Below are 23,188 nucleotides of genomic sequence, written 5' to 3' on the forward strand. Positions count from 1 at the left end.
CCATTGCTAGTTCATTGCCAGGTCATCTCTAGGGAGGAAGTGTTCCCTGTTTACAGGAAATGCAGGACAAGGGCCTGTGTGAGCTGCAGGCAGAGGTCTGAGGCGGCTGAAAGCCTTGTCAAAGTGCGTGGTGGAAGCGTGGGTGTGTGCAGCTTGTCAGAGTCCCAAGGACGTTGTGTTTGTTTTCAAAAATTTCCTAAATTTTACTGGTGCTTTTGTTTTCCTTAGAAGCTTTAGGTTCCCCTCCTTAGCTGCCGGGTGGGGGTGGGAGGGATGTCTCTTTTTAAATCAAGGTCCAGATCTTGATCCTGTGCCAAGTCCAATAAATAGGTTTAGTAGAGGGGTTCCTGCTGAGGACAGATCTCTCCCCACAGGCCTCTGCAGCCATTGGAACCTCAAGTCTACAGTAAAAACTTTGGCAGCTGGTATGCACCATCTTCAAACTATGTATGGGGCTTTGGCAGGTGAATCCACACAGTCAGAGATCCAACAACTATGCCCTTATCTTTCCTCTGACCCCATATCCCCTACAGGCTAGAGTAGCAGCAACACACAAATATGGAGTGCAGACCTCTCCTGAGCTCTCCTTGCATCCTGCCCTCCCTCACAGAGTGGAAAACTGCCCAGTTGGCAGCATGCACCCATGGAATGGGGATAGGGGAAGGGGAAAGATTTTACCCCAAAGCAAGTTGCATGGGAGCATAGGCTTTGCCCTACCTGATCACACCATTGGTCTATCAAGTCTTGTATTGCTCCACATCAAAACAAAAAAAGAAAAACTCAAACAAAAGTGCAATGCACCTAACCAACTACACAATTTTGTGATGTGGGAGAAACAATACCTTCCTGACCCCAGCAGGCAGAGAACTAATGCCTTGAAGCATGAACTTTGATTAGCCTCAGATTACGCTGGCTTCCACAGCTACAGATATTATTAGCAATCATAAAATTATTTTGACCTCTTTCAGAACCCAGCTGCAATATTTGTCCGGATGATTTGCCTTAGCAGTGGATTGTCTGGTGGAATACATGCTACATTAATAAGTATTTCCTTTGATTGGCCTTTAATTTCCTCAGATAATGAATCCCTGTTTTTTTCTAGAAAATGTTCCAAACTAATTTACAAATGAGGTCAAAAAGAGAAAAGAAATAAGCAGTTTTACTAAAACAAGGAAATTCCATGTCTCTTCATTTCTGTCAATTACTACTGGTACATTGAGTTGGTATCTATTTAAGATATCACAAAGGGGGAAGTCACTCTCTGAAAAAGATGGATTCTGAGATATTAATTGCTGGTCATGCCTTTAAAAAATAAGGCCGTGGATATGCATTTACAACGAGAGAAGAATTTAGTCCTTGTTCTCTTTGAATTTGTTCATAAAGGGCTAACTGAAATTTTTCCACTGGCTTTAATGAGATCTGGGCTCACAACATTTTATTTGTGTTGGCCCACACAGGTATAGGTGAGGAGCTGGAGTTTATTCTGATGCATTGTCAGCTCTATTCTGATTGGAGAATCTTGGGATGGAGGATGTAGAAAGGGCACCGCTGGGTTCTCTGATCCCAAGAAGTTTGCAGCAATGGCAGCTAACATAACTGCCTTCAGACTAGTGATTCAAGCACATTTGATTTGAAACCAATGCATCAGAACCATTCCTGATACAGCTCTATTGGCTTCAGTAGATTGCACCCACATGCACTGAATTTGGCACACTGAAAGAGAAATAAGTAGTTGCACATGACAAGGTAATTTGTACAGAGTCACTGCTGACTTTGGATCCAATCCCAATTCTAATGTAGTCACTACTGATCTCAATAGGAGGGCTTCATAATTTCACTTTAACAGAGACTTGGACTTCCATTACTGGTTCAGAGCCCTGGATTCCCTAATGGGCAGACAAAACATGCATTGGATTAAGAAACATTATGTTCCATGATGACAGCAGAGAACATAGAGTGGTAGCCATTAAAAGTCAACATTGACCAGTAGATACCTCTCACAGAGCACAGTTACTTCCTATTCTAAGTACAGTGGAAATGTGGGTATCATATATATGTTGATAACTCTTGGCCAATAGCGATTTTTAAGGGCAATTGTACTGTAGAAATAGATCCATAGAAGTGCTTGCGTGCTTGCTTGCTTTTCTTCTTTCATAACCACCGCCCTGATTTAAACTCATCCAAGCCACTTCGAAGCCAATGGAAATGCAAAGGAAATAAATCAGTGGATTATTTGGCCCTTTAAGTATTTTGAAGATGGTGGGGATAATTAAGTTGCATCATCCACTCTGCAGTATGCCATGAATACAAAAAGAGAAAAAAAAAAGAGGGTGGGGGAGAGAGAATTTCTTGAAAATGCTGGTTGTAGGATGTTGGTTTGTTTTGTTTTGTTTTTTAGCATTCCTGTTAATAAACAATTGAAGACATTTCTCTCTTTTTTTCTGTCCTAGAAACAACTACAAACTTTGGGTTTTGTTTTGTTTTTTTGTCGTTAATTGAATACTGCCACAATATTAAAAACCAAGCATACTTTTTAGATCATGTTTCTGGGAATGGTTACAGGCGGTATCCTTTGGCTGACCTCTGAACGTTGTTAGCTAGTGGTGTCCTTTTCACTGTATATAGCTCATAGCGACAAGTTATGGGTTTGGTCCAAGTGTGAACGAAACAGAGATTCCTTAAGTTCTGCATCTTTTTCAACCCTTAAGAAGACATTCTAATCCACCTTCCAAAAGAACTGATTCAGTTACAGGAGGCTAACTTAACTCAGCTGATGCTGATGTGTAATGTTCCTACATGCTCTTTGATTAGGAACAAGGCATCAACAATCCATATCTGTTTCTTCAAACACCGCATTCTATAATGCGTGTAAGGCAACTTCCAGGGTCCAAATTTTAGAAACAGAAAACCGGGGTTCATATGTCTCTACGAGGTAGGTGCAAGAATGAGGAAGGGGTTAGGCAGCTGGAATGTGAGCAGTTAGGCTGTCTTTTAGGACCTCATCCTCTGGTCATGCCATGCCCCTCTGGTCCTGCAGACTGGAGGCATGGGACCAGAATGTATAGGTTCTATGGATCCAGTACAGGCACAGAATTCTCCTATTGTTTTGTTCCCTTTCACAGGGTTCATGCAGGAAGGGTCACCAAGGCCCAAATTATAAAAAAAATATAGATTCTGCAGGAATGATCACTAGTTCCTCTGTAAGCAGCTTCCTGGATGTGCCAAATCACCTCTATTTACATCTGGAAGATTCTGAATCAGTCCTTACTGACTGCCTGGCCAGTCAATTTCCATCACAGTTACCCTATCCGTGCACATTCAGCTACAAGACAGAAATGCATTGCAAATGTCTCCTGGTGTTCTGAGTACATGTACCTATGCACAGCTTGTAGATATTATTTCTTACGAAGCCGCGGCGTTGGAATTTACAGGTACATTGACTGTGCTGAGCATCCTTTAATAGTCAACGTTTAGATAATAGGTCTTTTTCATCTTGGTAGCCAACAGCCTTCCAGGCTTCTGAGGAGCCATCTGATGGAGAGACGTACGCTTCAAATGTATCATAAAGCATAACAGAGAGCCCAAGGGGGACATTAATACAGACACCTTATCAGACAGGCATGTCACCCCATGAGCATCTTAGGAGCAAGAACCATGAAGTGGAAGGCAAACAAGATGTGTCAAATAAGATGTAAAAACTCATTTAAAGCAAATTACAGTGTGCCGATCCCGAGAGGTGCTGTGCACCCTCAAATCCCACTGAAGCCAATGGGAGCCTCAGGTTTTGGCCTGTTTCCTTTTCCATTTTTTCTTTGAGACACCTCCAGAGCAAGACATTTGGGAACCTGCTTTCCATCCCCAAGGTTATGCATGTATGTGGCTAGACAGGTGTGCATTTAGCCATGTGTATTTGCTGTCAAGGATTTGCATGCATCCTTTCAATGCGTGCACACAAATGTGTCACCTCCTTGGGCACTGAAATCTTGGCCCCTTATTATTGCAGTCCTCTTTGATTTCCTTCTTCCCTCTCAGCCCCCAGTCGAATTCATATTTATCTCTAGAGCTGGTTGAATAAAAAAGAAGTTTAAATAATTTATTTGCTCACTGATGTGGAAAAATCTGCAAGCAATGTATTTGATTAACCATATTTGGCCATCCATAAAAATGCTTGAACAACAAAAATATTTATTTGGGAATCATTTATTTGCTGATAGTTTATTTTGTCTATTTGTGAATAGCCTTCAACCAGCTCTTCCTTCTGCTGCATATACCAGTGCTCATTGCATTTCCCCTCCACTTATGGCATGTGTTCAGACACCTTTCCCAACTTGCTCTAAAGACACAGACCATACACTGTGCAGAGTTCAAACTTGGCCCCTTCTGGGGGATTCACTTTATTAACAAAATAATCAGTAATATAATGATCAGCTCAGACCTTCTCCCAATGCTTGACTGCTCCTATAGTTCCCCTCTTGGGACTGCTGAGGCCGCATATTAGATCCTTTCTCCCTTGACAGCTACTCCCACCTCCCTTATATCTAATGAGCAAGTCACAAGAATACACTTAACCCTTTTCCAGCAGCATCAATACCTGCTAATGGAGTGAGGTGCTTCTGTAACGCTGCATCTGGAGCAGTTCTTCCTAACCTGTATGTATCAATTGTTCAGCTAATTATGACGTAAATGCTGCTAAACAAAATGACTTTTATTGCAAAGCCTCCTTTTGTACTCATTCAGTCAGTTTAAGGTTAGCCTCTCCCAGTAGGCCCATTGCTTTCTCTGTTGCACCGGCTAACTCTTGGAATGATTACAAGCAATTTGCTGGGGGAGCAGCAGATAATGCGTCTGCGTTCAGCCATATCATTGCTACAAGCAAGAGAATTAGGTGGGGATGAGAGTGTCTGTTGAGATATTGTCAGCTGTGGAACTTTTTGTCCACCTGCCCACTTTTATTAGCATCTTTTTGCTACATTCAAGTTGATTGCTTGCATTACATTTTACTTCGCAGTAATTTTAATGAGCTAAAGAAGAGCATCATTTAGCTGACTTAAGAAATGCACGCCTCCTTTTACAGAGGCTTTGACCATTTATGACTCTATAATGGTTAATTTTATAGAAAGTCTTAGCCTCGTTGCAGGGATAGTTTAAGATAACTCCGGAGTGGCCACATTTTACACGCTGAAAGAATGTACTATATAAGTCACTCTAAATACCAGAGTCCATTTGAACCCAATGTGAGAAAGATAACACATCTATAGTAGCTGATGAACATTAGTATCTTAATAGGCATCAGTCTCATCATGCAAATTCCTGCTGGCTTTAGAGGTGCTGGGCTTTGAGCTGAAATAACCGGGAAAGTGAAGATAACCTTCTTATTGTAGAAGATTTTTTTCCCCAAACCCACTAAAGGGACATTTTCTTCACAGAAGGCTGGCAAAGAAACACAAAATCCATTGCTCTGTTCTTTTTTTCCTGCACTGCAGCACAACAAAAGAGCTGGCTGCTTTCTAGAAAGAGATGAATGTTCACCTAGCTGTGTATTCCACAACTGGGATAATCTGATGCTGATCATCTGCAAGGAAGGATTTTTTTCCACCATGTATAACATTGGCCAAGTGCAGTAAAAGGGATTTTTGCTTTTCTCTGAAATACTGGCCTTTTTTGGAAATGGGAATTCTGACATGATGGACTCAGGGGCTGATCTAGTGTGGCAAACCCTATATCCCTATGCTGTGGGGTTTTAGGGAGGGAACCATCCGGACCCGTTCTGCTTTTCTTAACAAGCTGCCAAGGAACACCAGATGGCAGTTGAGTTGAGAAATGCCCTAGCAAAGATAGCTCAAGCTACACCATTTTAGTTGTGGCAGCTGCTACGAGGTCTGTACAGGTTGCTCAACAAAAGATTGTAGCTAATAACAAGTTGCCTATCAGCTGTTAGGCAGTGGCACTGACCCTCTTGATCGAGATTCAAGGCAAAATGCAAAAGAAATAGGAAGCTGCTGGGGACAATGTGTGGCTATTGTTGTGTCCAACTTTACAGGGAGCTTCTTAATTCAAAGCACTGAGACTCGATAGTGAGATGCATAACTATGAGCTTTATTGATCATGTCTGCACCACTTGGGTATTCACACTGCACTCATCCAACTCCTAGTCTTGTCTAAGCATGTCCTGAGCTCCTTGTGAAACCTGGCATGGATTCCCTGGCAGTGGGGAGAAGGAGGCGGAGCTTTCATCTTTGACTGTTCCAAAGACCCAGTCAAGTAGTCGGAAGGCATTCCCCCAAATCACGAGAGTTATGTTTTCAAAATCATTTCTAAACAGATTTGGTATTGAAATATCAAGAGTATTCCTTATCAGAAACCCCTTGCAATAGAAAGCAAAGGCCAGGCTTCTTTTAAAATCTTCAGAATGCCTATTGAATTCTCAGCCCCACCCTGTCTTCCTAATGACACCGATCTTTGCAAAAGACATTTGACCATGAAGATATTATAAGGGAGCTATCTCATGGGACCTACTCAACTGATTCAGTAAGAGAATCTCACAGTAAACTCAGCATTGATGCTTTTCCAGCAGAACTGCAGCCTTCGCTGATCATTGTTCCAAGGCTGAAAGCCAGTGGTACAGCATAAGCATAGGCATCAGTCTAAATACCTTTGGAGATCTAAGCCAGAACGCTTTATTTAAAAGAATTGGCTGTATAATTCCACATGAAAAATGCATGCATGATTTCATGTCTAGGCCATGTGTGCAATTGCCAAGATGGTGTGTGAAGAGGAGGTACATGTTAATCATGGCTGTTTGGGTACTCAGTTACCCCATTTGCACACATAATATAGTTGCATGCACAGACAGAGCATGTAAGTGCTCCAATATTTTATATAAACTATTGCATGCCTCATTACTTTAATAAAATATTTAGGCCCATTGAATAAAAATGGGGTGGATGATCTGAGGCCCTGAGAGCATTTGAAGTGTGTGATTTTATGGGCTACGCTCCCTTTCAGAGGAAGTCTGTTCACTAGATGGTTTCTCCTGAGTTCCCATAGTTCAAATGGAGCACATGGTACCATAAAACTCCTGCTGAAATAAAAGGAACGATCAGGTCTCAAATTCAGCAGCTTGAAAAGTTCTTTCTTATGCTGCCTTTCAAAAAAAATCTCACATAGCATGGAGGAATCCCATTTCTCTTGGCCAGATGCGCAGGGGAGATTGTATGCAGGTATATGACTTTTGGAAAACCAACTAGGGGAGTGAGTAGGTACTGGAGTGAGTGTATTCCAACCCAAATCCATTTCTTAATATTTGAGGCAGGCCTAGTGCCCATTGTGTAATAGCTGGGAAGGCAGATTCCAGCTTCCCAGATTTGTGGATATCAGAGAGTGAAGTCCTGTTTTGTGGTGCAGAGAAACCAGCATGAGAACCAAAACAAAAGGACCACAGACAGTGCAGCAACACACAGTATGTCCTCAGAGATGATAGAATAAACCTATGCTCTTTCCATTCAGTTATTTAGGGTACACAGTGGAGTGGACTGGAAAGAAAATAATCATGGAGAGTAAATGTTAGTAAATTTTGATTCTGGACTGCAACATTTCCAGTGTTACCAAACTACAGTAACAGAACGTGTCTTTAAGAAAGGTGGAGAGAGACATTTGGATCCCAATAAAAGGAGTTTCCTTCATGCCCTGGGTCAGCTGAGTAGCTGGATAGATTTAGCTTGAACAGCTGCAACAGCCTGCTAGTTCTGTTCTTGTCCAAGGGGTTCCAGAGGCAAAGAGAAAAAATTAAGGATGAGGTTTTCAGTGTCACCTGAGGGAGTTGAAATTCAATGGGAGTTGGGTGCCCCGAGCTTTGAAAACTCCAGCCACAAACTGGACATTACCCACGAACTTGAAACTAATTAAAATGAATGCAAATCTGTACAGAAGAAGCAGCATTGCAATCTATTGCTCATGGCTATTTTTCCTATTTACTTATAAGGAAAATAACACTCTCTTGTAACTGAACAAACCATGGGACTTCCAAAGCATAGTATGGGGGGATGATGATTATACTGAACCAGGAAAGTGAAAAGACAGGCCCAAGTCAGTCAATGGGACAGAATAGTATAGATTACAAACCCTGGCCTCTCCTCAACATGGTTATTCTCCTATTTGGCAACCAAGATGGTCTGTGCTTCTCATTATGTAATAGTTCCTTACACATATACAGCACACTTCATCCTAAATCTCAAAGTTCCTTCTAAAGGTGGCAAGCACTACTAGCCCCATTTTTCTGAATGCCTATGAGAGGCTGACTTGCCCAAGAGATAACACAGGGAGTCAATGTCAGGAATGGGATTAGAATTTAGCTGTCAAATTCCCTGCTGGAGTAACTGCACTGAACTCAGTGGAGTTATGCCATGAGAGAATTTGGCCCTAGCTCTCCTGATTTCCATGCTCATTTCACTAGGCCATCACTCTCCTCCCCTCATTTCTTTCCTGAGTATTAATAGTGTCTTACATGTAATTCAGCGGGATCTTAGAGTACTTTAGAAACTCATATGCAAAGATCGCACACACACCCCCATCTCTGCAATGTAGCCACTTCTTGAATATGACAATTGTTTTTTATCTCCAGTTTTCCTCATCCTTTTCTAGAAACCCAGTGCTGGACAGTCCTGGACAATGAAGTCCTCCCTTTAAGCTATAGAAAAGGTATAGCCAGGTTAGCTGTAGTGAAAACTTCACCCACACACAGTTGATAGGACCATATAAGAGTGAGAAGAGAGTTCAGTCTCCATGGCCCATTCCATCCTTGGCCTCTCCCCTAGAGGGTATCAGCAAGGGGCCAATTAATGCCAGTTGTGATATGGATACCTGCCCTTTAGGAAATGGACTGAGCACCACCAACCCGTTTCACACAGCTTAGTGCTTTTGTCCTGGGCTGGATTTGAACTGGCAGCTTAGAGGCGAAAGGCTCAATGAACCTTAATTTGTTAGGCTACAGAGCTTTGTCAAGGCTTACTGTTGGGGCCTCTGGAACAAATTCTGGTTATAGTTTGTCCATGGATGACTATTGTCTCCTATATTCTACCCCAGAATCCTTGACGAACATCCGGAAATCAAAGTGTTAACAGGCTTAATAGAAACCAAGTTCCCAAAAGAACTGCAGTAGGTGAAGTTGGCTGTGATTATTTTCCAAAGCCCTAGAACTGGAGATGAGATGGTGTGTCATGATCACTGGGAAAATCTCATTAATACAGACTGACTCACTTGTCTTGATTTGTCATGCTTATTTTTCCATGCTCAAGTATCCAGAATGAGAAGATTCTCATAGCTGTGGCAATTTAACAATATCAAAGACAACTTGCATAGCAGTTTAACATGTGGCAAGCCATGTCCAGGTGATAGTCATTTATCGCATGTGTATCTTTTGGCAATCAAGCCATTCATATTTGAAAGACCTAAGCACTGAGGGAAAGATTCTGCCATGTATTAAAGCTACTTTGCATATTTCCTGATGCAACAGTGCCTTACACCTGGTGGATCGGGCCCTGAAAGGCTCTGCCCTTTATCGGGGGATTTTCATACAGCAAAGAGCTGCCATGGTGGATCTTAAATCACCCCTGCAGCTGGAACAGGCAGAATGACCAGGGGAAAGGATGGGTGGCTGGCGCATTCTTGCACCCTGGTGATTATCCACCGCTGTAGCCAATCAGCACTATTTACAGCACCCCACAGGCTGCTTTAAGCAGCCTTAGGCAACTGGACCAGTGCATGAGAGACCCAAGAAAGAGAGAGTGGAAAGATGACTTAGACACATTTGCACGCCATTTCCCTTGCCAAGTATTTCTCAGCTGCTATTCAGGATCTGGGTTCCAGGAGGGAGATTTTTTTTTAGAGTGGCATAAGAACATGGGAGCATAGCTAGAGATAATGGTATGGAGTTAAGAAAAGAAAAATGTATGCTGAATATCTGGAAGGACTTTCTGAGAGTGAGATCTATTAGACCATGGAATAGTCTCCCTAAGTTGATGGAAGATGACCCAGCGCCTGAGTCATACTGGTCAGGAGAAGGTGTTGGAGAACATATTGTAGGGAACAATCCTGCATTGGTTATGGGGGTGGGCAAGAGGACCTAATAATTTCATAGAATTGTAATCTACAATCATCCCTTTAAAAATAAACCAGTGCTGCTAGAGTGAAGTGCTCCTGTAAATGAGGTCCCGAGTCACAGGAAGGCAATATTGCAAGGTTTGCTAGTGTACTAGCCTTTAATAGCCTCATTCATAATGATTACCACGGTAATATTCTCAGTCATTCTTACCAAATTATAATGTGCACTTACATGAGCATGATGTAGTCATTTATCTTTGGGAGAGAAAGGGAAACTTAATTCTGTGTCTGCTGGGACAAACAATTACAGATTGCAGAAAGGCAGTTTCAGAGAGGCGAGAGAGAGAGACTGGCTAAGCTGTTAATAAGCCTCCCAATCTATTCCTGTATCTGCTTTGCTGGTGCTTTGGCTTGTGCTGAGCTAGCATTTCAGATCCATGCCATGTCACTCCGCAGCCTCTTCGCCGCTCTGCAGCTCATCTCCTTTGTGAGTTTTTAAGAAAGATACAGGACTGCTTAACTCTCATCTGCAAGTTAACAAGACAATCTCCCATTAGTTGCACTCCGGCTTTTCAACTGTCATTGCGGTATTAGGTACCCCTCCTCTGGGGCAGGTGGAACTGTCCCTCCACGTAGCCAAGTATTGTTGTAAGCTGTGTCTATATAAATCATTCACCTATGAGAGAAGGGGACTATGAACCTGGAATTTCACTGACGGGATGCAGAAGTAGAATTGGTCTAAAAAAATACCAATTATTTTTCACTGGAAATATCAAAATATTTTCAGGGTTTTTTAAATTTTCCTGCAAAAGTTGTTTGATTTTTGATGAAACACAATAACCAAGAATTTTTGGGTTTTCAAAATCTGTTTTCAATTAAAAAAAATTTTTTTTTTTTACTGAAAATGTAAAATTTTCCCTCTGTTTTATTTTGGGGCTTTTATTAAAAACCCCAGAAAATGTCAACCATAGGAAAAAATGTTCATAAACATATTAATTTTGACAGAAAAGCCATTTTTAATAAAAAAAATGCTTCAAACAATCAGATCTCCATTGAAGGAGGGCAAGGAGGCACCCCCATATCTTTACAAGTGGAGCTAGATGAAATAATAGAATCAAACATGCTCCAAATCCTTTGGTGAACTTTGGGGACTTACGAAGTGGATGGGGTAAATTTCTCTTCTCTGATCTGCACTGTTGATCACTCTTTGGATGTTCTGTCTTCTGCATGGACTAGAGAAGTGAATTTTGCCCCACCCATTTCAGAGGTAGACTTTCACACCCCCATGTGTATCTCCAGGAAGCCAGCTGCCTCTCATACTCACTGAATAACCATTCCTCCCCCACTTCCTTTGCTCCAGATAGTGCTAATTTTCTGCTGGGCTATATCAGCCATGAATTACAATATGCAAACAAGAGGAGGGGTGAAGCCAAGGTTCTATCCTTTCCCCACACTCTCCTGATCCATCTGCTACAGGATGGGAATAAGTGGGCTGCAGCAACAGGTTATTCCAACATGCCTGCAGCATGATGCAGATCACCTGCACAGGATGTAAAGGGGTTTTACGCTCCGTTACTCCCTTGGGTGGTCATGTGGGGCAAGTCTAAGTCTCTGTTCTTTAAAATATTGAATGGAACATTTCAGAACAAACCACCAGTCCACACTGTATTTTTAAATGCATCTCTAATGATCATGGAAATCTCATTGCAGTCCTTAGTTAGGCATTCCCTTGTGAAGCTCTGTGTGCCACGCACCGCCCAATGGGCGTCTCCTGCTAGTGTTCTGGGAATTAGCTCATGGCGATGCCCCCATCTGCGGCCTGTGCGCCACGACTCTTCCCTTCCTGCTGTCGTCAGGACTCTCTGCTGTCTTCGCCTTCCGGGGGGTGGGGGATTCTGCAGTCCCTTTTCCCCCCGCTTGTTTCAGTGGCTACTACAGTCTGCCACCGCTACACTGGAGGCCTAGGGGAGACGGGGTGTGGCCCGGCAGCCTTCCCCTGCCTCCCCTCCAACTCCTCTATAGTCTTCCATGGGCCCCGCCCCCGCAACCCCAGTACCTCCTCCCTTGTATCAGGGCCTCAGTATCTCCTCCACCCTTGTATCAGGGCCTTCCACTCTCACCGAGTCACAGCCATCAACCACTTCCCCTCTCAGGAGCTGATCTCCCTCAACCTGCCTAGCAGCCTTCCTTCCCTCCCTGAGCTCCTGGGAGTGACTGCCCTGCTCTGCTCACTATTCCCCTTTTTATACTGGGCTCCTGGGTCCTGATTGGTTGCCCTGCCGCTCCTACCCACTGGCTGCTCCTCGTCCAGCCCTCCTTAACCCCCTCTTGGCCAGGGCAGGGTAGGTCCCGCCACATCCCTATAGCAGGAGTTTTTAACCTAAAGAAAGTTTCCATGATCAGGCCCCCATTTTTAGAGAGAGGGGCACAAAACAAAAAGGAAATTGTGTCAACTTTAGCTGCTGAGATTGGCATTTTTGTTACTGAAACTGCGTTTCAGCTGTGCCTTCCCTTGGAGGCTTCACAAATTGCTCTCCTTTCCCAATGGCTGCTCTGTTCTCCTCCACTGAATTCTGCTGACTTCTGCTCTGTGTGTTCCAGTGTTTCCTCTGGGCGCTCATTCTCCCTGCGCTCATGATTCGCCCAGAGTTTGGGGGATAGGGGAGAAGCCAACAAAACAATAAGTGAAATGGTCTTGAGTTTGCAGCACTGCTCACCTCCCAGGATGGCCGTAAAAGCAATCATGCTGGAGTTACTCTCTGACTGACACACTTGCACAAACAGCGTAGCCGTCAGAGTCCTTAGGCAAGGTTGCAATTGACACAGTTCTGTCTCCTTTAGCATAAAGAGAGCTTTGCAGAGTTAACCAGGCTTTGTACATTGAGTCTGAGAATCAAAAGATCCCTCTGATACTCAAACGTCTTCTGTCCTAGTTAGATAAAGCTAGAGTAATGAGCTACTTACAACTGATAGTAAATTGTCCATTTGGGATGAAAAAATGGGACGGAATCAGAGTTCAAGGCTGATCGTGCTCCTTTGTAATTTGGACAGAGAATGAGACATGATCTACTCAGCTCCTGCTCAGCGTGGAACACCCAATATCGGCATCCAGTGGTTCTCTGCACATGGGTCAAGAGCAGGGTTGATGAGCTGTAGAGAACCATTTCTATCCTTCTTCGGTTGGAGCAGGTGTCATTGTTGTACAGGACCATGGAGGGGGGAGGCGTAAATGGCAGGGGTGTGCTAATGAGACCAGGTCTAGGTTTTGCATATCTGGGTTCCAAGTTATCAGAACCACCTACATTTGGGGGGGAGGGGAAGCAGGGGTTGTCAGGTGAAGGGCCCAGTTATGTCCACTCTCTATCATGGTTTGGGTTTTCCAAAGGCAAAAACCAGATGCGATTCCAATCCTGGCTCCTTTTTATCTGAATCATTGAAGTTCATGGGGCTAGAGCAAAAAGTTCTAGTTTTACTCCCTCTAGTAAATGGAAGAAGAAAATGGAGGAACTCCAGAAGGGCTCGCGTCCCCGACACCATACAGTGTCAGGGAGAAAGTTGAGTTCTGAGACTCTGGTAGTGAATACTAGGAAACAAGGGCCATAATGCAAGTTCAATAAAAAGTGACAGGTGCAGCACCCGGCAGATACAACTCCAGGGCTTGGACTGCAAACTCAAAACTATGAGGAGTATATGGGATTAAAACATGATTAGCTTTCCCCCAACATGTTCGATGGATGAATTACCTAACGGGCTAAACAAAATGTCATTCATCATCATTTTAGGTCTAAATCCACAGATGCTTTGCCTGAATAAAGGAACAGTTAGTTTCTTTAGCTTCTTTCCCACACGAGCACATAATTCTATCAGTGATAAGAGACAGCAGCTAAGGGAACTTGGGAATGAAGCAGAATAAAAACATTTGTTACTTGAACTGTGTGAAAAGTTTATGACAAAACTAGACATAGGACTGTATCTCAGAGCTTGAATTCAGGTTTGAATCCAAAGTGTCTGAAGGTCAAGACGGTTTAAACTTTTTGGGGGGAGATGGAGTTGGATTGGTTCATTATATAAACAAAAGAACAACTGCTAAATGTATATCTAAGCTGATTTCTCCCCAAGCTTGTGGTGTTCTGAGATGGGGGGGAGGGTTTGATCAAATACCTTAAACTAGAGGAAATATACAGGGCAATTGTTGCTACTGCAAAGCTCACTCTAGATCTACCCAGATCTAGTAATCTTTTGGCAAACTTGGAGCTGAGTTTCAAGTAAATCTGGAATCAAATTTCAGATGAATCCTAAGGTTTTGGGGATAAGTGGCAAGAAAGCTGATTGTTTTGCATGGTATCAACTTAAAATCTGGCAAACCTCTTTTGTCTGAGTTTCTTGTTGGGTCTTGCACACAAATGCATATGAAGCAAAACTAGGGAGAAGATGTACACAAAACCTCTGTGAACCAAACCCTTCTGAGTTTCACACATTCTGGTACCTCTGTCCCCAAACATATAGGATGTCCGTGATTTTCCTGAGACCTAAGTCATAACCAACACAGACCAACCTTGCCCTAGGTCAGAACCAACACTGTCAGAAAGAGATGGAGTTCAAGAGCCTTTTTATTCTTTAAGTTTAACTCATGGATGTTATAACGAGAGATGGTGAACCAGTTCAGATAAAACATGACCTTTCAGCCAAACTCAAATTGCATGTTTTTCTGGGAGGAAGGGAGTTATAGGAAGGGAGAGGAATTTTCTTAACATTTTTTTTGTTATCACTTTTCATCTTTGCCTGGCCTCAGAACTTTCTGGTCCCCCCCTGAGATCAGAAGTTGAAGTGCCAAAATATCAATCATGATCATGCATCATCAGGACAACCATCCCTTGTACCTTGATATAACTTGCACAGTATGGATTCTTATCAACAATATTTCCCAAATATATGGACCCCATGACCCCCTCTTGCCCTCAGTAATTGTAAAGGGATGAGGAAAACTTTGTCCATAGAGCTTTGCCAGGAGAAAGATCTGGCAGTTAGTGAAAAGCTTGGAGAAAGAGGTGGATATTTCAGTGCTTTCTGTGTTACCAGCTTCAGGTAACTGAGGCTGCACTGTAGGGGATGCAAACTTTTGACTAACACTACAGCATCATTATCATCCAAGTTCATTGCTGGTGCATTAACTAGAAAAGCACATCTAAACAAATCAGGAAGTGAAGGATTCAGAGTCTGCAAAGATCCTGAAGGGAACCCTGCCTGACAGCATATTACATTCCAGGACAGAGTACTTTTCTTGATTCATGGAATCAGGGGTTCTGCAAGGCTGGAGGATCTAACCAGAACAATACTGCATTTTCCAGGCATCTTCACTATACATCATTAGAGAATAAAGTTCATTATCTTTGCTCTTGCCACAGCTAATGAGGCAAAATTATTTTTAAGACACTCTAGTGGGAAAACCTCATTCTCCTCTTACAACGGTTTTCCATTAAGCACAGTGGGGTTACTCCCTTTGGTATGAGTGAGATCAGAATCAGGCAGGGTAGGGTTCAAGCCATTTCTGTAGGTGATTGTGGCATGCTTTTTTTTTAATATATATTTAGTCTTCTGTTACTTTGTCCAGCTGAGAACTGGCCAGCTGTGATGGCTCAGGATCAGAATGTGCTGTTCTATCAGAGGGCAGAGTCACAGAGGGGACTAGAGAAGTGGGGGAATCCATGTCTATTCACACGGGTGGGAGGAGGAATTGAAAAATGAAAGCCTCACTCTCTTTGCTAGTGACTCATGTGCCTACAATTAACAGAGGTTTTCAGCTACCTTGTGCTGTGATATCAAACAAAAAGCCCACGCAGTCATTAGAGCAGTTATCACTTAGCACAAGGCACACACCAACCAACATGATCTCTGCTCAGTAGTGTGTGCAGAGAATAAACAGATGTCATTACACAACCAAGCTATTGTTGGACACACCATTACCAAACTGTGTATGATATTTCAGACTCTTTGGCCAGCATGGCCCATCTTTATCTCCCTATGACCATAGTCAGTTTCTTGCCTAGGGTGCCCAACTGGGTAGGGTATATCTTCCCTCTGCACAGAAGGCTTCTGTACATGGTGGCTCCATAGTCCCATTTCCCTGTCCTTTTCCCACTACAAGCCTTCAGACTCCTCTTGCGTCGGGGCAACCCTCATGCCAGCATTCTCCACCAAATTGTGACAGGGTCTACACACCACTGGGTGCCTCCTTCTGGTTGTATCTGGGGATTATCTCCGCCTGGGCCGATGTCCCATTCTGTCACTCGCTTGTGCTGCAGCCCTTTTTGCTCTCTGGGTGTCACAGTGTTTCGTCTCCGAGGCATGGCTCTCCAGCCAGGTCAATATACAGCTTTCTCCTTCCGGGGTAACAAAGTCTCACCAGATCTGCTGTCCGGGTGCCATTCCACCCAGTCTTCCCAGTCAAGACTGTACCACTTTCCCACTTTCCCAGTGGCTAGCAGGGGAATCCCAGCCCAGGGACCCTACAATCAGCAGCCAAGGTTGGCACCATCTCTATCCTTGCTGCCATTTCCATGGGCTTCTTTCTACTCTGCCTTCTGCTGGCTTTCTTCTCCAGCACCCCTCTGGGTCAGGTCAGAATCCCAGGGCTTCTGCTCCACCCCAGGTTTCCTCCTTCACTCCTCACCAGGCCCAGGGAGTGACTTCAGACCTCAAGGCATGGTGGCCCCCTGCTGCTCTCACTTCCCCATCTACTCCTTCTTCAATTAGTGCTTGTCAGTCAAGCCTCAGCCTTCCTCAAGGTGCAGCCTGTCGGGTTAATTAGCCCCTTCTGAGCTTTCTTGACCTCTTCAGGGGTGGTGTAAGGGGGAACGCCCTGTCACAGAGGACGCATGGCCTTTAGGAACAGCTGGACTTTCCAAAGGATTTTGAAGGAAAAGAGAGCGGGCACAAGGTTCATATTGGGTTGGAAGGCTGAGACACATGTAGGTGAGGGAGAAAGGAGGACCCAAAATAAGGAGTGGGCAGAAAAGTCAGAGAGAGCAATAAGGAGTGTATGGAGTAGAACAGGGTGTCAGATGAGGTGAGGCAGAGCCAGTGGAGCGGAGTGAGCATTTGAGAAGGAGACACTTGTATTTAGGGCCTGATCCAAAGCCCACTGAAGTCAACGGAAAGCCCTCCGTTGACTTTAATGAGCTCTGGAGCTGGGTATTAGGAAGGGAGAAGAGTTTAGGACAGTCAGAGATTAAAGGAGAGAGTTATGCTCAGTAGCCTGATTTAGCCGGAGGACAGACCATAGGTAGCAGAACCAGAGGAGGACAGGAGATCAGGAGACAGAGAGCCCGTAACACTAATAGAGTTTGCCTAGACATCCCTTTTAAATGAGATGCTTTGGAAGCACCTGTCACTAGCGTTCTGCTGCCAATGCCACAAGCATTCATCACTTTTAAAATAGTAACCTGTGACTCCAGATTGTCAGACTCACTGATCAATGAGAGGGTTAGTGAAGTTAAGCTGGCCTTAGAGCTATATATATTTCAGGCACCGGGAGTGGGGAAAGTAACGTAATAAAGCAATTAGCATCAATAAAAACTTGGAAGTGAGGGTGGAGGTGATCTACAGAGGTTCCTTTGTTGTAGCAGCTAGTCCGTGATGCCGCCCACACTGAAAAACCAGACAGTAACAATAAACAAGGGAAGACAATGCATAGGAGCAGGTCAGCTCATCCTCTCTACCTACAGTGATCCTCTTGCAGCACAGTATGCAAAACAGCTCCCTGAAGCCCCTCTCTCTCCTCTGAACCATTGGAACGATCTCCGCTGCACTCCAGCAATGAGAATCTCAGAGGAGCTGTGACAGAGCTAACTGTTTAGAAATAAATGTCAAAATAAAAGAACTTCTCCTTAGCAGGGAGCTGCATTCCTGAAAGAAAAATCAGGCCTGGTCCAAAGCCCATTGAGTCTCCTCAGTCATTCTCTTCAGCAGATTTTAGATTGGGCCCTCAGAGAATAAGGACAAAGGGCTAGATTCATACTCTACCTTTGCCAAAACACCATTTTGGGTGCCAGTGGGTGTCCAGTCACTGTAGCGCTAATTTATATTGAGGAAGGGCAGGTGATGTTTCCACTAGCAGCCATTCCTTGTGGGAATATACCTTGGTAGGGCAGCGTTAGTTTCCACTGGGAAATGCATAGAGCCCCAACCGTAGATACTACCAAGGAGATCAGCAATTTCTCTGGCCATAGCTTGACCCTAGCATTTGCTGTCCACATTTCGGGGTGTGGAGCCTCCTTTGCCCTATTCACCTTTACCCCAGTGCCAGTGAAATTGCAGCCTAAATGTACTGTTGCAAACTCCCTTCCTAGTGGACTTTCTACCTCAAGGCAAATCCAGCCCATAATCACACTAACACCCCTGGCCACCTTCATAATACTCTGTGACTGGCATTCAGGCTCATGATTCACCCACGTTGGCAAAATGTTTTGAGATCCTCAGATGGATGGTGCGATAAAAACACAGAGATGAGCCAGAGCTGCCAAATCTGGACTTGGGTTCAGATTCCACTGAAACTATTAATGAAAATTTAGATCTGAGGATTCGGTTTAAGCCCATTCTTAGCACTTTATCTGTTGCCATTGGTATTACTATTATGCTGTGTTATTGATCAGAAGTATCCCTGGAGAACCCATCATCACAGTATCCAAGCTCTATTATTAATTAGTATTGTTAGCCATTGTTATTATTTTATTATATTCATTTTGGGGTGGTTGTTTCTAGGAAAGGGCAAACCAGTTCTAATTATGGCCCTAAAATAGGTCAAACCTCTGCCCCAAGCATGAACTGAACCAGAAGAAACTTTTTGTGAGGTTTAAAAATTTCAGTTAACTTTCCTCCTCTACTTCTATTATATTTCGCTTTTATGGTAGCCACTGAACTTACCATCAAAAAGCAGGAAGCTCTAGGAATCCTGCTTCCCAAATCTAACAGACCTACAGGGTGTACCTGCTACTGGGATGCCATATGGAATACTTATGTCTCAGTAACAGTGAAGAGGAGTGCCTGGTGAGAGAGTGATGGGCTGATCTGTTCTTTCTGTTTACAGTGCCTATACCGAGCCTTACAAGGTGTGCCCTGTCTCTGCGATACCCGCGGAGGACATCACATCGGACGAGGAACAGAAGAGTTCAGAAGATGAGGAGAGTAGCCAGGGGGATCCCAGCCTCGTGAATAAGGTAAATGGTCTGGAACATCCTCAGGAATGTAGAAAACACTCCCGGGTGAAGAGAAGATAAAGAAAAATGAGGATGAAAACATCCTTGACATCTACAAAGCCCATGGCAGCGAGTCTCCCAGCCCAGACAGACTCGGGGTTGCGGGGCTCACACTAGCACTCTAAAAATAGCTGTGTAGACAGTGCTTTGCAATAGCTGCTTGGGCTGGAGGTTGGGCTTTGACGCTCACCCTCTCCCTCAGCTTCAGAGCCCAAACTCTAGCCCAAGTTGCAATGTCTCCACAGCTATTTTTAGCATACTAGCCCAATCTTTGTTGCAATCTTTGTAAGTTTTTTCAGAAGACCCTAGAAATGATGTTTACTAACTGCCTCCCTTATAGTATCTGGTGGTTTCTTATGACCTCACAGTGTTGGGGCAGCTACGTTGTTTACATATCACAGCTGGAAGGCAGCATATACAAAACATAGTGACAGCAAATATGCACGTCAGAGTCTAAATTCAGGTCTCATTCCCACCCAAAAGCCAAACTAAAATGAGTTATCAGCATCTGCATGATACAAATACCAGAGCTGCCAGCAATGGTCCTTGCATATTGACTGAAGTCCAGATTTCTGTGGGCTCCTGGCAAGTTGCTTTAACACAACACCCTGTGGGCTCCTGGCCGTGTGTCTCTGCTGGTTGATAAACCAGTGCACGCAGCACTGACTTATCGCTCCTTGTGTCGTCCTGCCCCCACAGGAAATAGAGCCACTGGGGTTTAGAAAGTTCCAGCAAAAGGCTGGGAACAAGGAGGACCCTGGAGTAAAGCTCTGGCTAAGCCACTCCCTTGCTGTGCCAGTTCAGTGGATCCAGCCAAGCTGTGCTTGATGCAGGACTAAAGATAGGGTTGGGGAAGAAAAGAGGTTCAAAGGGGGCTTTCTGCTCCCGCATTCTCTTGGCCTAACCAGGGACCAATCTCACTCCAGCCCAATTTAGGGCAGCCTACGATTGATCCCCTATAGACCACGCCACTGGCCAAGGATTGTTGGAGTTTGGTGAGCTCCCGCTACACCCCTTGCCATGGCCCTGCCTATCGGAGAATGCCCCCTTTTGCCTGCGAAAGTCATATAAAGCTGGCTAGAGGATCTCCTTACACCAGGAATCTCCCATCCCCTTTGCACTGATTCTTGACAGAGGCAAGGGCTAGAATCTGGCCTGGTTTCATGTAAAGCTACAACTGGAGAGACAATTCCAGCATGAGCCAACACCTAGTCCTGCACTGTGGTGGTGGGGATGGGAGGGAACTGCTGACAGATGGCAGTGAAGAGCCTGAAGAAGGAAAAGAGAGGTCACAACACTGAGCCCTCCACTTACGACTCAGAATTACACACACACACACACACACACACACACCCAGGATTATGGAATACTGCTGCCTGTGGCCCAGCTTGCCAGGCTCGCCACAAAAATCTTGGGCCATTGGCTCGTTGCGATGATTGTGAATAGAATAAATTCCCACCCTGAGAAAGTGCTGGTATCGTTAAAGAATACTGACAGTGGATTGTATTTCCTACTCATACCACTCCCTCGCCCTTTTGTTGTCTTGTCACGCAAATCTTCGGGGTGCCAAGGGAACATTAGCTGCCCTGTCAAAACGCAGTCTTGCAATGATGAAGTGCAGAAAAACTCTCCAACTACCCAATGAAGTGATGTCTCCCTTTTGTAGCAAAATCCTCAGACAACACAGAGCGGTTGTAAAACATGAAAGAGTTCAGAAGCACTGTCGCTTGGGGAGAGTTGGCAGAGGCACACATGTCTGAATGCCAAAAATAGTACCATGAATTTGTAAATGAGCTAATCTTGCTAAAACAACTGTTTTGGGCTCGCCTAGCAGAACTGAATTTGGATTAAAAAAAAAAAAACAACAACTGGGGTTTGTTGTTTTCGTTTATGGCTTCCCCCTACTGAGGGAAATTAGCCTGAATAAAGACATGAAATCACCTAGCTGATAAGATCTTCTTGCTGTGTCCAGAACATCTGATTCTGACTGGTGTCTGGCTGGGTTATACTTACTTCACTCCTCTGAAATGTGGATTATCAATCCCCAAGTACTATGATTTGCTTTGCTTTCTTTCTTTTTGCCTGCTCACTGGAGATTTCCAAGGCTTCCAGTTTGGAGACTGGGGTGGGGGTGGTATTGTTTTCTGTTGTTTCTTTTTTTAAGGCTCATTTTCTGAAGTAAAAAAAAAAATCAGATCTATACACAGGTTTCCTGGAATTGTTTCAACAGCTGGCCCCCTTTGAATCTCTGCTCTCCTGGGGATGAGCTCTGTGTGAGCACGAACGAACCTTTAGGCCCTGCTGGCATCTCCATTCTGCTAACAATTTAAATGACAGACAAAACGATACATTTGAGTTGTTTTTGGTGTATCAGTTTATAAAAAACTAGGGCTTTGATTTCCACTGGGTTACATAATTTTCACACCAGTCTAAGTCCATTGGACCTCTTTGGCATAAAAATGATGTATTGAAGTAGAAAAGCAAGCCCATCTTCTCCAATTTTGTTTTGGTCAGGGTTTCTATAAGTGTACCCTAAACCCAGAAACCCCCCAGTAATGTCACTAGAAGTCACTCAGTGGTTTTGATTATTCTATTTAAAGCTGATTTTGAGAATGTGCCCTTTTTGTTTAATTGTGCACTTCAATCCTCTTCTTTAAATCTCTGGCAGATGGTGTCAGGCTAGAAAACTCCCAGATGAGGATGCTGTAGTTCTTTTTAACCTCTGTGATTCTTCTTGGTTAAAATCACCAAAATGGTGCAATTCTCTTACTCACATAACTAAGGGGGGTCTCTCTTTCTCCCCCCACCTGCCCCGCTTAGCTAAATTACAGGAGCTCTGGAGCCATCACTCATGTGCGTGCCTGCTATATATGCTTATTTAATTACATGCACCGAACTGGTAGGAAGGTGACACTTTACTTTTCTGTCCCAGGCTCTGAAAGTTAAACAATGGAATTTGGAGTCTCCTTTGCCGGCATAGAGGAAAACATCAGAATTAGGGATGGCAGTTGGCAAAGTCTGGGTTCCAGTTAGGTAAAGGCATGTACAGGTTCAAGTGCAATAAGGGATCTTTCCATCTCCAAACCTTCACTCAGTATTAGAGAAACATCCATACCAAATCCATCCCACCCTTTGAACTTGATCCAACTCTAAGCTCGGTGCTGGTCTTTTTGGGCTACAATGAGATGAACAAATACCACAACTGTGAACTTTAGGGGTGTTCAGATCTGGATACGAACTTACAATTCAGACAGCACTAGACCCCAAACTCAAACCGATCTCTCACTGTGCCTGTGCTAATCCTTTTGGCAGCTTTCTCTGAAAGTCCTACTTTCAGCCAGGACCAGAAGTAGAAACAAGAAGATACCCTCTCAAGGGCTGCTCTTGTGAGACAACCAGACAACTCATGATTCAGAGGTTTAGAAAAGCACAAGCTTTTGGGCTTCACCTATACTAGCTGGGATTTGAATGCCTCAGAACACCACAAAAAGCTCAAGGAGGATCCTGCACTTAGAGGGCCTGAACCACAACCCAGGTTTAAATTTAACTACTCCTCCAGAGCTAAGGCCTCTGACGTTAGTGTCAGGACTCTGGAGTCTTCAAGAAGGAATATTCAGCCAGATAACCCCTCCTAGCTGCCTCTTAAGACAGGCTGCATTCCCTGGCTTGACCCCATTCCTAGCCACACCTTTATCCTCAGCATTCTTCACCCTGAAACTGAAGTGACTCCAAGGACAAATCCTTGGCTAGGCCTGACACTTTGCCCTGGAGACATAAGACTCTGTGTGGGAGGGAGTCACTTCAGAAGAGCAAGTGAGAGGATGCCGTAGAGTAGG

The 23,188-nt window shown here is 44.1% G+C and overlaps 1 protein-coding gene and 1 long non-coding RNA gene across 2 annotated transcripts in view; one reads left to right on the plus strand and one right to left on the minus strand.

The window, feature by feature from the left end:
• FGD5 (FYVE, RhoGEF and PH domain containing 5) overlaps nt 1-23,188 on the plus strand; it is a 147,582-nt gene that overhangs the window by 44,585 nt on the left and 79,809 nt on the right. The window contains exon 3 of the mRNA XM_067544345.1: nt 19,184-19,313. Within this exon, the coding sequence (XP_067400446.1) occupies nt 19,184-19,313 (130 nt within the window). The remainder of the gene's footprint in view (nt 1-19,183; nt 19,314-23,188) is intronic.
• Nucleotides 10,412-12,301, minus strand: LOC137150522 (uncharacterized). The gene is made up of 2 exons (XR_010918997.1): nt 12,219-12,301; nt 10,412-10,625 (listed from the first exon to the last, which is right to left on the minus strand). It is a non-coding gene; the product is annotated as an uncharacterized lncRNA (long non-coding RNA).

This window comes from Emydura macquarii, unplaced genomic scaffold (genome assembly GCF_026122565.2).
Source record: "Emydura macquarii macquarii isolate MOO-44397 ecotype Brisbane River unplaced genomic scaffold, CSIRO-AGI_Emac_v2 contig_968, whole genome shotgun sequence".
NCBI classification, from domain to species: domain Eukaryota; kingdom Metazoa; phylum Chordata; order Testudines; family Chelidae; genus Emydura; species Emydura macquarii.